Source organism: Pleurodeles waltl, chromosome 1_2 (genome assembly GCF_031143425.1).
Source record: "Pleurodeles waltl isolate 20211129_DDA chromosome 1_2, aPleWal1.hap1.20221129, whole genome shotgun sequence".
Classification (NCBI taxonomy): domain Eukaryota; kingdom Metazoa; phylum Chordata; class Amphibia; order Caudata; family Salamandridae; genus Pleurodeles; species Pleurodeles waltl.
Window position 1 is genome coordinate 1024927475 of NC_090437.1, and position 16423 is coordinate 1024943897.

Consider the following 16423-nt stretch of genomic DNA (forward strand, 5'->3'; position numbering starts at 1 on the left):
CTTGTGCTCAGAATTCTCCAATTTATCTTATTAATATTCTACACCTAGTTAGAAATGGTGGAGTATAACAATATTGTTACGCAAACTATTTGTGGCCTCTCATCCTTCTTGTAGTTATGCTCAATGAGAGCATCCCTGTTCTCATTCCTGGCTCTTTCCATTTCTCTCCATATGTTAACCTCTGGGTACCAGCATTCTGCTGAGGAGATATACCTGCCCTTAAGGTAATTTCTCTCCAGTGGTCTGGGATGGAAGCTATCAAACCGTAGGAGACTGTTCCTATCCATAGCCTTATGGTGTGTATCTGTGCTTAAGACACCATTTTCATGAAATAGGATGAGAGTGCCTTTACTTATGGAGTAAATAAATTGCAGAAAATCATTATGCGCATTTAACCACCGTCTGAATCGTATGGCTAAACCAGCATCCTATTTCCAGGTGATCAGGACATCATCTTTGTACATTTTCCATTCTTCTATGATGCTACTAAAAGGGTTACTGTCTGTCATTACCTTCGATATTTTGTAGTGGTGTACATAGAGGCAAGCGATGCCGGGGGCAGAGGTGATGCCCATGAAGTACTGTGCATCTGTACCCTGTACAGTACACTGTACCCTCAAATTCAGAGAATCTATTTTGGGAGAGCCAGGCGCATACATTCCAGTATAAAGTGTCCAGTGGCTGTGTGGATCCAAGATGTGGAGTAGAGGAGATCTTTCATAACACTAAAGTTCTGTTCCTGTAGTAGGCTTGCATATAAGCGTTTCACGTCCAAGCCTATGAATAGATTATTATGGGGGTTAAACTGTATGCCTAGTCTTGAAAGATCTTAGGTGTCTGTTACGTATGAGGGAATATGTTCCAAAGAGGTCTCAGAAATTGTTAAATTATGAAAGCTGTCTGAAACGGAATTCATTCCAGAAACAATTGATCTTCCTGGTGTAGGGGTCCGTTTTTTTTTTTTTTATTTTAGGTACAGTGTAGAAACTTTGTGTAATGGGATTATCAGTCACAGGGAATTCAGCTTCCCTTTTGTTTCAGACTCTTCCACTAAGTTGTCAATCACTGTCTGGAATGTTTTGTGGGATCTTTGTCCAATCTAACATAGTTCTGCTTGTCATCCAAAAGACCTGGACATTCATTGCTACAGACCTGTAGATCCTGTAAGAATATAATCCCGCCTCCATCCGCTCTGTTTTTAAATTGCCAAAGGTACCTCAAAACTAAATTCGAAAGGGGATCACTGACAGGCCATGTAAACTGTCTTCCAGATTTTTCAAGAACTCACAGTATTTACACCAAAGTGCTCCCTTAAAAAGTGAGGACGAGCCCAACCTTTAATGTTGGAACTAGGTGATTCAACTTGCAACCTCTACTACGATCTCTGTCTTATACACTCATTAAATTGTTTAAATAAATTTCACAAGCTCTCTGTTGTCATTTGGAATTCTGTAGTAGGTGAATCGGATAATTTATCTTGTGAGGTAATGAATGTTGTGTCCAAATCAAAGATTGAGGTCAATATTTTGGATTTCAAGAATGCCTCGTCAGTGTCCATGCTTAACAAAATGTTGAATGCATAGGTTCCAGAAGTTAGTAAGATTATAGAAGGGATACTTGTCATCTAAAACTTTTATAATGGGTTATGTATAGATTACATCTTCCATTGTGTAGCAAAGATTCCCAATAAATGTAAAAGGGAATATATTTTTAAAATTATAATCTGGATTAAACTGTATTGGAGAATTAAAGGTTTGAGGATGAATTTAGATGCAAATAAGGGCCACAGTCTGCTTGTGTGTATATGTGATCATGATCTTGATGTAAAGCTTTTAGTTCTGGTAGTGAAATATCGAATGGCCTTTCAACCAAGCATAGGTAACAATTAGGCTCATAATCTCACTAAACAACAGAGTTTACCAATTTATAGTCTCAGAAAAGACCACAGTATCATCATCAAAACCATTTGATAAAGGGGATAGTGTGATCTTGCTGGACATTCAGAAATATATACAGGAAGCAGAAAACCAGTTAAAGCACCAGGCGCCTTTTAACAGTATCTAGCTAGGAATATAAGCAAACCATCATAACATATCACTCTGTTTTGGGGGAATGGAAAAGGCAAGAATAGAGTTTTCTACATATAGAGAAAGCAGTAGCGCCATGTTTCTGTATGTTAGCAAAGGTGCACAAGGATGCACTCAACCTATGAGAGAGAACAATCGTCTCTTCGATTGGAAATCTTCTTGAGATCATATCGGTCTATTTGTATTTCTACTTACTTCCATATGTGCCTATCATTTTGTATAGATTTTTTAAAATGTATTTTTATTGACATTTTCATGGTGCAACATGCAGCTATTGTATAGCATTGCATTAGCACAACAAACATCGGGTCAGCAGCTGACCATCAGAGGTATATAAGACGTGCATGAGGTGGCCTATAGCCCAGCTTGGCGGCAGTGCTCCGTAGGCCCCCGAACGGCAGGCGAGGCTTTAGGATTGTTTCCAAAAAAAAGGCATACCCAATAGTTCTTGTCTATGGTTTTGCCATTTTGTTTTAGCCACGTTGTACTTTGAGGCTGTATAATCCCACAATTCCAATGGCCCTGCTGATGGTGCAGAAAACTTTTTAGGGCACTGTTTAACTCCTGGGCCCCTTTATTTCCAGGTAATATTTATGTTGTAGACCTGACCAGTTAATAGCACAAGATTACACATTGAGATCAATTGTAGCAAAGCTTACTGCCCCAAAAAGATGCAGACTGAATAATGATTGTGAGAGAGCCAGGTCGTGGGGAGCCTTGCATAGGGCATGGAGTGCTACGGAACAGAGGCAATAGAAGCACATCCAGGGGGTAGAGTAAAGGAGGCGGGCAATGGGGATAGCATGTGAATAGGACAAGGGCATGGGAGAGGGATATTGGGGCAGAGCACAATAGGAAGGAGAAGCAAACAAAATACATGCAGAGGTAGTGATGTATGCAAAAACCCCAGTTGTACAGTGTAAAGAGGATTTCTTAAGCGAACCAATAGCTAGGAATAAGAAAATCTTTTCAAGAGAAAGTGTGCCTCAAGGTATGCATTGTTCTTGTCTTTAAAGCAACAGTGCACCGAATGACTTCTTCCTCTCCCCCCCCCCCAGTGAACTGGGCAGAAAAAAGATCAAAACTCGAACAGTGAGAGCTTTTTCAATACACTTCAAATAGCACTTACACTTCAGATAGCTGAAGCCCTCCACCAATACACACACATGAGGTTCCTGGAAGGAGGCTAGAGCAGCGGTTCCCAATATTTTGACTTCTGTGGACTCCCACTGAATCATTGCTGGAATCCAGGGACGCACCACTGAGCCATTACTAACCGCTGGGGGCCTAATCTGTTAATATTATTTTATTTTCTAAGCAGTCGCAGCCCCCCTGAGGAGGCTTCGCGGACCCCCAAGGGTCCCCGGACTACAGGTTGGGAACCACTGGTCTAGAGGGGTGGGGAGTGGGGGATAGGAATGCATCTAACAGGCATGTCCTAACAAAGAAACGGCGCTTCACTGCAGCCCTTCTAACCGCTGCCCCTCCTGTCAAGGTCCGGCTTTGCAGCACCGTGCAGTCACAGACACCAATGGTGGTATTCCTTAAAAAGAATTCAGTGTTTAGCCACATGACTAGAAATGCATATTTTTTCTTTTTAATCCAAAGGTGTAAGAAGATACAGTTCAGACACACATTTCCAGAAAGACAAAGTACAATTATAGCTTACCACAGAAGCACTTCAATGCCCCGTCAGGGATAGTAATTGCTGCATAAATACACTTAACAACATTATCACTGAGCAAATAAAGACAGCCAGTTTGCTTGAAGTTTAAACTGTTTCAAAATATATCAGCAATCTAGGCAGCGAGACTTGAGCATAAATCTATTATATTGTACACCTGAGCTATTCTAGCATAGCCTTAGCCATACTTCCATTACCATTGCTACTCAGAAAGTATATACGGGTTGATTGACTACTGGAAGGGCTGAGGCTTGCATGCTCTCCTTCAGACTTTAATACAGTACTAATGCTAGGGTAACAAAAGCATCTGATATGTAGGCAGGACATTGTTCATGTGTACCGTAAATGGCCAAAAGTAATGATAACAAATACTCGCAGCACCTACGTTTTTTCCTAGGATAACTTACATGGTTGTTAGTTTTCGTGCAAAGGTGGTGTTTCAGCTGCAAGAAAACGATTACAATTTTCTTGTTAAGTAATGCCAGTAACACCCCCCAAATGCTAGAAGTGTGAGAGATCAGCCATGTCATCTCCACATCTTAGCGATACAGTAGCAAGTAGTCACAGGGGTACCACCATCATTTAGAGCACCCAGTGCTGCAAACTACACTGACTGGGAGTGTTATAAAATGCTCCCTTTAACTTAAACTGCTTTAACCTGACAACATACTGTACTGCAAATAGCTTTGAGTCCCACAGGGTTAATAAAAAAAACATATAAGGTTCTCTCATTCTCTTGCTGCCACTCCAAGCCAGTCCGATGGTCGCGCAGCCCAGTGCCAGGCAAACTGCATGAAGCAGCAGTCCGGAGCAAAGCCCAGCTCTCATAGGGTTATTCACACACGGAGGGACGCTTCGCAGCACTCTTTGCTGGCTGAACGCACATCATGCCTTGCAGACCTGCGAGGGTGGGCCTCCCATAGTACGAGGCACCATAGAGTACAGGAGGAGAGGGGGCTGGTTCACCTCCTGAGGAAAACACCACCCAGAGCAGCCAGGGCAAGGTTGGCCTTGCTGTTTACGAGCAATGCCGGAGTGCTCTAGCAAAAAGCTCTGCATAACGCATTAGGGGTATCTTAAAACAACCAGAGACAGTACATACTGCGAAATAAGGACAACCACACGACCAGGGGAGCGGGCCTACGGTTGGCCCGGCCTCGTTCAAGAAAATGTATATGTTTTGCATTTTCAACGGGACAGGCAACATGGCAGTGTAATACGGTCTTGGTGGAAGTGAAAAAAACGATTTATTTCTTTCGCCCTAAAACACGCAAGCAGTTTGCAGCCATAAAACATATGTAAATGTTAGCAGTACCCTGTGCAAGCAGCTATGGGCCTAAAGCGGAATATGCACCAACAGTGTAACACAAACAGGGGAAAAAATAGTCCTCCAAAGCATAAAGATATAGTACTTGATCCCTGCTTCGTGGGAGGAAATGAAAGACAAAAAAAGAGACAAAGAGGAAGAATTGACCACATGCAAGGAAAGATTTTTAAGGACACTGAAATAAAAAAAATGAAAAGCAGTGGGCTGGCTGTAAGCCCACAAAGAAGTATATACAAAGTATATACAGCACGTCTCGAAAGCTCGACCTAACAATGGAAACAAGGGAATTAAACTCCATCAACATCATCCCCACTGCCTCACCCACACCTTCAGGCACTCCCGTGTCCCGTAGTCTAGATCTTCCAGAGTTTTGATATTTCAAGAGAATAGTCGATGTTTGGGGGGAGGAAGCATGAGGTTGTGCTGAGGAAGCTAGGGTGGTCTGGTGCTCTCCCTGGGGTCTGCCTCAGTCCAGGAGGATAGTGTCCCAGTCGGTCGCTAGGCGATATTAGGTCTTGTTTCTCTTCCGTATAGAGGGTTGTGCTCTGTGCTTGTGCCCATCGAATCACTTCTGCATGCCATGAAAGTAAAGTTATTATGCTGATATTCCACACCAGAAGGCTATATAAGCTGGTTTTGCAGTGGCGATTCCTCCCTTCCCATCCCCTACGTTTTAGCACCACCTCCCTATCTGTATGGTTACTTTGTTTTACATATATAGCCTCCGGTGTGGAATATCAGCATCATGACCTTACTCTGTTTTGTTTTTTGTTTTAATTTCTATGTTAATTTCATATTTATTTATTTTTTGTTTAATTCATTTAGCGCCACACCTGCCCATATTGTACTCAGTCCTGATGATGATCCCTTAATTGTGATGGATTTAAACTCTGTCGACACTTGGCGCTTGACCTGTGTGTATTATACTTTTTTATAGGGCAATGTCCACAACTGATTATACGTGTATTGCACACTATGCTCCATTGTATCAGTGATTGGGCACCTTCTCGCCTCACTGAATTTTAGTTATTGTTTTTTTGTTTTGATTATTTACGATTTGCATTTTTAATAATACAAAAGTTTTGAAAAAGAAAAAAAATTATCCTCGTTGTCGTCATTGTTTACATTAAGACCGCTGTTCCTACTAACATGACATTGCTCAGGTCCCTAAGGAATCTAGGGTTTTCCTTGTCTTGTACAACTTCTAGTTTTTAGGGCAGTGGTATGCCGTGTCGAGTTGTTCCCGGCCTGTAGCCCGCGAAATATCCAACAGTATTGTGTTACCCAGTAACCTTGCAGTGCTGTACAAGCCTATAGCATGTGGGGCAGATTTGCTGAGTCTGACCCACAACGAGGGCACCTCTCTGTGGCAAAGGGATATATAATCACCTTGTATAGATAGTATAGAACTTCTTAATACACTTAAGGGAATACATTGGGAAACTTATTCCTTCTTATCACCGTTGACGGTAGTCTCTCTATATGCAAGTGTACAACATCAATTGGACTTGACAGCATGCACATATTTTTTACGAGAAAGAGCCACCTACTCATACCGATATGCTCAGGTGTCTGGGAGATGTAGTCCTCAAAGTGCTTTGTGCAAGAACCGGATGTTTGTTAAAAAGCCACAATTGATGCAATTCGATTATGCTCAGGCCTACTTATAAATCCTTTTGGCTGGTGTATACCTCACAGCGACACCTTAAAAAGCCCCAAATGTAGGAGTAATGTTACTTGGGAAACTTTATTATTCTGTTGGAATTCATTGATATACTGCTTCATATTTTGGTATGGAGCGGTATAAGTACTTTTAAGTAATGCTTTCTCAAAATTCTGGACAGTCTGATGTCCTAATCGTGTTTTTGCTTGTGCGAAATTTACTTATTGTATTTGACAATGATATTTTCCATTTATGTTAGTATTATTTATTAGTCTTAACAAACAACCAGAACTTCCAGATTCTCTGTTATGAAGGCCTGGAGCACAGATTTAATCAAACGTCATTCAAAATCTGTTCTAAGCTTTTTTTTCACCCAATGGCTAACATTTTCTTTGTGCCGTACCTATATGTTCCTGTAAGTCGATAATGAATCGCTTGAATTAATTTAATGCTCCTCGCTATTGACTTTCAGATTCGGAAGAGGAAGCTCCACAACCAATGAAAAAGTCAAGAAAGCCATCTCATCAATCACCACAAAAAAAGTGTTCAGCAGAAAAATCTCCATCTACCTTGCAGCATGCTAAAATTCCCAAAAAGGATCCCATCACCTACGTTTCTGAAACAGGTAAAGGGCGATATTCGCAGTTTCATTACCTGTTCTCATTTCCTCCTTACAAGCTGTTACGAAGGTCTTTCTTGTCCCTAAATGGCTCGGAAGGCGTACTTGGCTAAATTGGACTCAGAGGTTTTCCTTTAAGATTTCCGTGTGTATTGGTATCAATTTGCACATATTGATTTTTCTCTAACATCCCTTTGCTGCAAACTCTTCAGATGTTCGATGTGATTCGGGTTTTACGGTATTATTTATCACAGATCACTACTTAACACAGGAACTCTGCAGCATTTGCTCAGCTTGCAGTGGGTAATTGATCGCCATAGCGCCTTTCGTAAGGGAGATGGTTTCTTGTGAACGGGTGTTTTACAAAATGTCACACTGTGAGCACGTTCAAATGTAGGCAAAAAGAGCTGCGGTGCTCTTTGGGAGAATGATCCAAACCACAATGTGACTATAGCTGTCTCAACCATGAGAATAGAAGCAGGACCCACAGGTGTCTTGTGCATTGTTCCTCTGTTTTTTTAAAGTTTTTTTTATTGAAACATTGCTCATCGCAAAATTTGAGGATGGAAATGATGCCAAGTGTTGGGTGTTATACAAAGCAATGCGAGTTAACTTCTAGAAGGAGAAGCAAACATACTCAGCTTTTACGGCCCAGTCTATTACATACGACATACATTAATCGTGGCTCAACTGAAAGACCTCTGCCCAGTCCGCTGACAGTGCAATCTTCCATTAGTGGCCTCCATAGTCACGTCAGCCCTCCCCAACCAACCACCCCCCCCCCCCAAAAAAAATTTCTCTCATTTCTTGCTGCATCCCCTGCTTTGGTATATCACCTGTTCCGCCCTTTGACACCAGTCAAGGTCAGGCTCCCAATCTTCAATTCTGGTGGGGAATCGCCATGCTCCAATTCCTCGCAATATTGCGTTTGGTCATCCCCACAGCCGCCACCAGCCAGATCCCCTGATATCGCGACCGGGATTTCTCCCCTGATATCTTAAATATGAGACATTTAGTATCCAGATGAACCTTCTGAGATAGAACACTGGGCATTTACTCTGTAACCTTCTGCCAGTACATGAATTTCAAAGGACATTCCCTTAGGATGCGAAAGAAGGTACCCCCCTGGTCGATTGTTCCTCGGCAGAGAACACACCAATGCAGCACACCCTGTCTAGGCTTACTTTGTAAGATGCATCTGGCATATAGTGGATTGTAACAAAGGAACATTTTCTATCCATTATTCCTAGCTAAAATGTGAAAGACACCGAGTTGGAAAGCCATACACATGCTTTGCAAATGCTGTTTCCCACCCTCTGGCTTTTCAGCACCAAGAGACTTTTCTTAGGTTTCGGGTGCACTATAAGTGCAGTAGCTCATTCATTTCTTAAAGGTACTCATTCTCGTGCCAACTCAAAAATATGGCAAGCACTACTTAAAACATGTTTAGGTGTTACAGGTTACTCGAACCTCACCTCCTACTGGCTTTTCACTGCGTGCAATTTTCTTTTAAAGTATATTAATCCGGGAAGGATGTGATGCTGGAAAGGCATAGGTTTATTAGCTGCAGCAATAGTAATTCACCATGGATATCAAGCCAAAACTAATGCACAGCCCACTCATTCTCTTGGGAATTGGGGATTAGAAACATATTTGTAAATGCTGCTAACTCAACATTGAGGAGAGTACACGTGTTTCCAGAACATGAAGTTGGCCCCCTTCTCTCACCAGGGTTATGTCTTTTCATCTAGGTATAACCTTTTTGAAACATATCTTTTATTGGTATTTCAAGTGATACACACAGTCCTTCATTTTGCACTGTTGCACATCTTAGTTTCTCAGCAAGTGACCAACCCATCTCCACCTTCCAGCCCTTCCCCTTCTGGCATTAACCACAGTCCTGTTGTTCACTGATAATGTCTCATCATAATTGGGTATTGCAAGGTCACTACAAATATTAGCTCTGTGGGTGTTCCATTTTCTCCATATTTTGCCCCATTTTTAGGGAAAATACACACTCCACCAGCATGCACCAGTCCATGTCCCGCTTCCAGTCCTCGAGCAGCGGGCACGCTCGAGCCCCCCCAAAAGCGCTATATTTCTCCTAGCAACCGCCGGGCCTATCATCATCCAGATTTGTTGCATGCGGCCTGCGTCTGTCTCACCCCACATGTTTATTAGGCACCATTTGGCCGAGGCCTGCATATCACACCAACTCGCCTCCTCCATATGTTCAACCACCGCCAGCCAAAATCTCTGTATCACTGAACATTTTGTATAAAGTGTGAAAAAATGTTCCCGCCTGTCCTCATCCGGACAAACAGCGCCCGCCCATCTGCAGTCCTACCTATCTTAACCATAGTCGTTCAAATATAGTACGATCTGTGGAGGTTCTTTAACTAGACCAGGCAGAAACCTGCCACCTTCCTGGAGGATGCCAGGGCTTCAGTCCACATGTCATTCTCTAGTCCCTCAAGCTCTTGAGCCCATTTCTCCCGCGGGTATAGCAGGTTGGGAGGTGTATTGTATAACAACTTTTTGTATGTCAATGACGTGGTTTTTCAAGGCATAAACTTGTCCAGGATCTTACGCTGTAAGTGGGAAGACTCAGGGAGATAGTTTCCTTTGGGCAGTGTCGCTCCAAGGGCATGAAGAAGCTGTATGTAACAATAGGTTTTATTAAGTGCTAGTTGGTTGTCGAGCTGTAACTCATGTAGGGTGACATCACCCTGGGTACAAACATCCCCAACCTGGAAAGTCTTATGAGGCCCCATTTGTTTAACCCTGGTAACTGTTGAGGTCCCATTTGTTGAACCCTGGTAACTGTTGTAGCGTGCCCAGTATTTCAGAGTCCCAAGGTGCTTGTGTGACTTTATTTCTCCATCCTAGGGCCAGCGTTGCTACATGCAAAAGCTTAACCACCCTCCTTGTGGGATCTGGTAAGCCGGTTTGTCTAGCTCCTTCGTAAAGGGCCCTGATGTACTCCTCTGGTTGAAGGACTTTCCTATCCATATAAACGGCAGCCTCAATTTGGGGGAGAAAGACCATTAACAGTGGTTAATTGTGCCGCTCAGTAATATTTCTACCTATCAGGTAACGCCAGCCCTCCATTGTACCAGCTCCACATGATCTTGGGAAGCACTATGCATGCTGGGCCCCCATCCCAGAGCTGCATTCATACTTCTACCTCAATCGCTTTAAAATAGGATTTGTGCATGGTGTGTTTTGGAGGATATTTAAAAAACAGAGTATGGCCATCATTTTAAGTAATGCCGCCGTCCCTAGAATCAACAGTGGTAGGGTCCTCAAGTGGTGCACATCTCTCTTCAGCCTCTCTAGCTGCGATGCTAAGTTGTTAAAGGAAAGGTCAGGGTCTGGCGTGACATAAATCCCCAATTAGCAAAACCCTTGGGTGGCAACAGTAGCCACGCAATGATACAGCAGCTGATGTGTGTCTCCCTGGAGTGGGTTTATCAAGGATTTGTGCTAGTTGATGATATAGAATGAGTATCAACGGAAGATGGTAATAATCTGCATCAGCCTGCTATCGTGTTTTCACGGTCTGTTATATATAGCAGAATGTCGCCTGCGTGTAGAAAAATATTATCCTCCCATTGCTTGCTCCAGTGAAGGCCTTGATCCAGAGGATCTTGTTGTATCCATGCCAACAGGGCCTCCAATGCCAGGGCAAAAATGAGGGGCAATAGGGGGCAGCCGTGCCTTGTACCCCTTTGTACCCCTTTGGAGGCGGAACTCTTGGGACACACCTCCATTAACTTTAACCTGTGCTATCGGGCCAGAGTATAACAGCTGCATCCACTGTGTAAAGTGTGGGCCAAAGCCCAGCTTGGCCAACACTTCGGAAAAGTAAGTCTGTTTTACTGTCAAATGCCATTCTTGCTTCTAGGGACGACACCAGGGCCTCTTCTTGGAGCATGGCTGCTTGGACTAATATGCCATGTAGGCTCTAGATATTTAAGGTCGTGCTCCACTGGGGCATAAAACCCGATTGTTTCAGATGAACCAGTATTGGAATTACTTTAATCAGGCGCATGGTCAGCACTTTGACCAGGATCTTCACCTCAGGATTTAACAGTGGTATAGGTCAATAGGAGGCACACTCCTCTGGGGGTTTCCCTTCCTTATGGATGACCACAACAGTTGCAATTGTCTGATCCTGTAGCAGCGACCCTGTTTGTTTACTTTCTTCAAACATTGCCAGGAGGTGAGGGGCCAGAGTGGAGGCCATCAACCTATTGAGTTCATTAGGGCCTAATGCCTTGCTGGGATGAATCTCTTGTATCACTATCACTAGTTCCTCTTCAGTAATACTTTTAGGAATTCCCGATGGGAGTCTGATAGACTCGGCATATGGATGGTGGCAAGAAACTCTAGGGACTCACAGCAGTGGTGTCCACAGCTGGGGAACAGATATGAGCGCAAAAAGTGACATATGTGTCTGTGATGTGTTGTCTCTCTTGCACCATCACCCCTTCCTATGTCTTTGCTTCTGACACCCATCTCCTTTTATCCAGCTATGCAAGAAGCTTGCCTGCTTTATTTCTCACCTTATAGAGGCGGTGCTGAGTAGCCCGATGGCCTGTCCTGGCGACGTCTTTCACCAGATCTCTATATCCTCTCTGCTTTAAAGCTTGAGTGTGTTTGGCCTCCAGATTCTCTAATGCTGTGAGGCTCTGCTCTTGGGCTTGAGTCTCTTGTTCAAGCTCTTCTAACTTGGCCCTCTTGTCTTTCTTGTGTCCTGCAATAAGTGAGGACAGTCTTGATGCTTCCCAGAGAGTCTGAGAGGATTCCACCAAAGACATGCCATTAAAATAGTGCTCTGTCGTTTCTCTCTGGCCCTCTCTAATGAGGTACCAGAAATTGATTGTCATGGTCCCAGTCCCGGAGTCTTGACCCAAACTGAACACTGGGCACGTGGGAGAGTGGTTTGTTATACTTTGTGCCCGATTATACACTTCTGAATAATGATGAGTCTGCTGGGCGACAGTGATGAGGTAGTCTAGTTGGGAGAGGCTACAGGGTGCGCCAGAGTCAAAAATGTATTGTGTTTCCCTGGGATTGTGTGCCTGCCATCTGTCCGTGTGGCCAAGAGATGTCAAGACGTCTGAGAGTGGGCGGGGAGTTGATCCTGTCGCTCTGGGGGGGGCACTGATTGCTCTTGTGATTGAGCACCAGTTTAAAATCCCCTCACAGAAGTTACCGACAGGCGGTTGAAGCAACAGGGCACTCAGGTCAGTAAGCGTGATGTCATATAGCCATGGTGGGATATAAATTGAGCAAAGATTTAGTGTCACTCTCTCCCAACCCGAGAGGTCCACATATTTTCCCGGTATATCAGGTGATGTATGGCGAAGGGTCAGTGGGAGTGAACGGTTCATTAGAATCCCTACTCCTCTGGTGCTTGTTGAGTTTTCTGCATGAGCCACCATTTTATATCCCCATCTGTCCAGAGCACAATAATTGTTTCCCATCTGGGAGTCTCCTGTGATGTATTCCAAAATAACACCCCTTTTGATTTTAACTCCCAGACCCTTAACATTCCAGAGCATGATTTTCATGGAGGCCATTCCTACCATGTCAGTTGTAGTTCTATCCAGGCGATGAAGGCTGCAGGTCCATATGACTTACCCTCCAGCCAAGGGTCAAGGACATGTTGGTGGAGATGGGTATGTATTTCGACCTGTAGCAACAGTACATTTTGAACAAACAAAACCCCTCTTCAATTACCTAGCTAAAGTAGCAGAACCCCGATATAACGGCCCTGTCCCTGAAAGGTGGACTTTGAACTGCCCATCCACCAATACTGCTGAATGCCTGTCACCCCAGTACAAAACTCAAACAATAGGGATCTGTGGCTCTACTGCTGACTCCTCCCCCTTCATCCACCCCAACACCTCCACCTGCTTCTTACTATGTACCACAAATCAGTTATCCTTGCATTTGGCATCCTCTTCCTGGGTGCCGCCTGTCTGGCCTCAGCCCACATCATCAAACTAGTCACTTTGGGATCCTTAAGGTGTATTGATGTGTGAAATCTGCTATTGTGATGTCCATTGGTTTCGCCTCAGCTCCTCTACCTCAACTCACAGTCTGGACTGGTGTGTTCACGTTGTTGTTGGCAGGATGGATTCCGGTTTTGCACTTCTTTTGACTCCTCCAGCCAGTTCCATGTCTCTTGGGTGGTAAAGTGCCAGGTTTTGCCCTCCTCCACCATCCTTCACTTAGCCAGAAATAACAGAGGTTTTCAGTTTTCCATCTCTTAGTGCTTTTTTTACTTTAACAAAGTTGAGACGTAGCCGTTGGACGCAGATCGTAAAGTACGGGAAGAAGCTGGTACTTGTGTTCATTTAAGCGGCGGGGTGTGGTGTGCAGCTTTAAGATTTACGCTGCAATCTCTTTAGTTGAAAATGTTGGAAATTATGGTGAGGGGCGGCGTGCCAGGCTTGGTTGGGGGGCCTGGCCATCTGTGGGCCTACTAGACGGAGAAGCAATTAGACAGACCTCGTGGCTATAGTATCTTGAGGATGAAATCTTACAGAAATAGGTCAGCCCCTGGTTCCCTCCTCTTTCTCTGGGACCCGACCACCAGAATATTGTTCCTCCTCAACTGGCCCTCAAAGTCTTCAAGTTTCGCCCCCAGTACCTCCACATTGAGGTGCAGATAGTCAACCTGTTTTCGTAGGTTCTTGGTCTGCAACTTGAGAGCCGCTATGGACTCCTCCGCCTCCTTCACTTTTGCGCTTATGTATTGGAGATCCACCCTAACCAGCGCTACCTTCATAGATAGCATATCAATTTTGTCTCTAGGGATTCCCGGACCTCCTGGGTGGCAGCCATTTTGTTTTTGAGCTCGGGTGCCTCAGTGTCTTGGGAGGGGGTGACCTCTCTGATATTTGAGCTTCCCTATCTGGCACCTTTCCCGCTGTGTCTCTGGGAACGCAAATTTGTCTATCTTTGTTGCGAGGTTCACACCCCCCAGCCGCACCCCCCCACCTCCAGCCATCACAATTATCCGCTTGTTTTGCTGGTGGTGATTAGCCCGCCTTGATAATCTTGTTCTGCCTTCTGGAGGGCTGTGCTTCTCTTGCAGCAGTCTCAGCCAGTGGGCTGCTCTCCTATTCCTGGTGGTCAGGGTCACCCTGGCAGCTCCTTCTTAGATCAGTGGCTTTTCCTCAGAGCCCGTATCTTGGTTGTGGACCGTGTAGGCTGATGAGACCGGATTATTGGGCGGATGTCCAGGGGTTAAGTGGTATGGGGGTAAGAGCCACTTCGACAAGTTTTCATCCTTGGTGGCAGTTGGCCACGCTCCCCCTAAACTAGGTATTATTGCTCTCTCAATACATCATAACATGTAAAATTATGGAAAAAGAACTGCAGGGAAAATTCTAAATCATAGGATACCCATGAGGAAGAATTATTGCTAACGATAAGTGACTTGTGTTTATTGCATCCATCAGAATAGCATTCCAGTTTCTTGACACTTAGAGTCCAAGTGTTTTTGGTTCCTCCTACTTTTGTATATATCTGTACGTCTTGTGCTGCTATTCCATGTTCTGTAAATGGTAATACCTCTATTTCTTTACTTCCTTGCAGATTAACAAACACAGTTTATTTTTCATCATTTTTTGTGAATTTTCAAAGAAAAAAACTAAAAAAGAGGTGTTATGTCATCCTTGTAGTGGTGACTGTTAACTCAAAACTCTTGATTTTCAGTGCTCTAGCTAACTCTTGGACATACATTAGTTGGAATCAAAAGATCACTATCCAGCACACAGAATACATGTGTTTGCCTGTGTCAGTCTGTGATGAAACAAAGTATGCTACATGAATATCTGGAGTCTTTTGCATTCCTTTCACCAGTAGAGGATGACTCATAACAGTATTGCTTTGTGTGGGGCCTTTTGAGGAGCATATATGCAACACTACTCATACTTTCAACTTTCATACATTGTCATACCCGCTGCCTCATCTCCGTTTGACTAGGGTATAAAACATTTATTTAATGTCATTTTAATCGGGATCACCTGTGAGCCTGGTGATCACATTGTCCACCTCTCACCTCACAGTGCTATATTAATGCAAGGGTTTGTCTCTACCAAGTTACAGGTAATTCAAGAGCCTGGGACTTCTCTATTAAGCTAAAATGAGAGGGGTCACTTGAGCCAGAATCTTGATGGTTCATCTGTGATCATGATGATGACAGGGTCCACCTCTTCCTCACACGACTACATTCAGGACTACATTAATGTAAGGGTTGTTACGTGTAAGTAATTCAAGGGTCTTGCATCCCTCTAATGAACTAGAGCAGCTATGTTTCTAAATCGTAAACTCAGAACTTTGGCTATCTTGAATGAAGGGGAGAGCTCGATCCCTAGCTCAATGCTGGATCCCAGTCCAGTTGCAACTGTGAATGTCGTGTGTGAGGCAGTTGGATTGTCAGAAGCAGTCTCACCATTCGATGATATGAACAGACCCTGCAGCGTTGATGGGCACTAGACCATTACTAAGTATTTATTTTTCATTTTTAAATCTTTTTTTTATTAAAGTTTTCTTGATAACGTAAACAAAAATATACAATAAGTGAAATACATAAGCTCAAGTAGGTACGTCAGGGCTGACCAGTATACATCTGCAACTTTCTCATCACACCAGACTGAATTTCGTGACCAATGCAAGTCCTGGTAATGGGTCCCCTAAGCCAGCGTCTCTCATTCCAGAAAGCTTTGATTGATTGGCACTACCAAGTAAGATGCATGAAATCTGCAAGGTCTGCACCTCATCAGTTGCATTTAGAAGGCCTCGCATAGTCAATTTGATGGAGGCGTTTAATAGTATATTAAAATCTATTGAGAATGTTAAAGTGTATGAGCCTGTGCCTTTGATTGATTTATAGAAACTTTTTTGTTTGCAAACAGCAGTACTGCCATGTCGTAATAGGCAAATCCATCTCTTAAGTCAATCTTCCATCCCTTTTTAGTCTCATCATCGGATGTAGGAAACATCTCTTTAGTCATCCGATATA

The 16423-nt window shown here is 43.7% G+C and overlaps 1 protein-coding gene across 1 annotated transcript in view; it reads left to right on the top strand.

Moving 5' to 3' along the window:
• RFC1 (replication factor C subunit 1) overlaps nt 1-16423 on the top strand; it is a 622078-nt gene that overhangs the window by 71413 nt on the left and 534242 nt on the right. The window contains exon 4 of the mRNA XM_069202064.1: nt 7234-7386. Coding sequence (XP_069058165.1) covers nt 7234-7386 — 153 coding nt within the window. The remainder of the gene's footprint in view (nt 1-7233; nt 7387-16423) is intronic.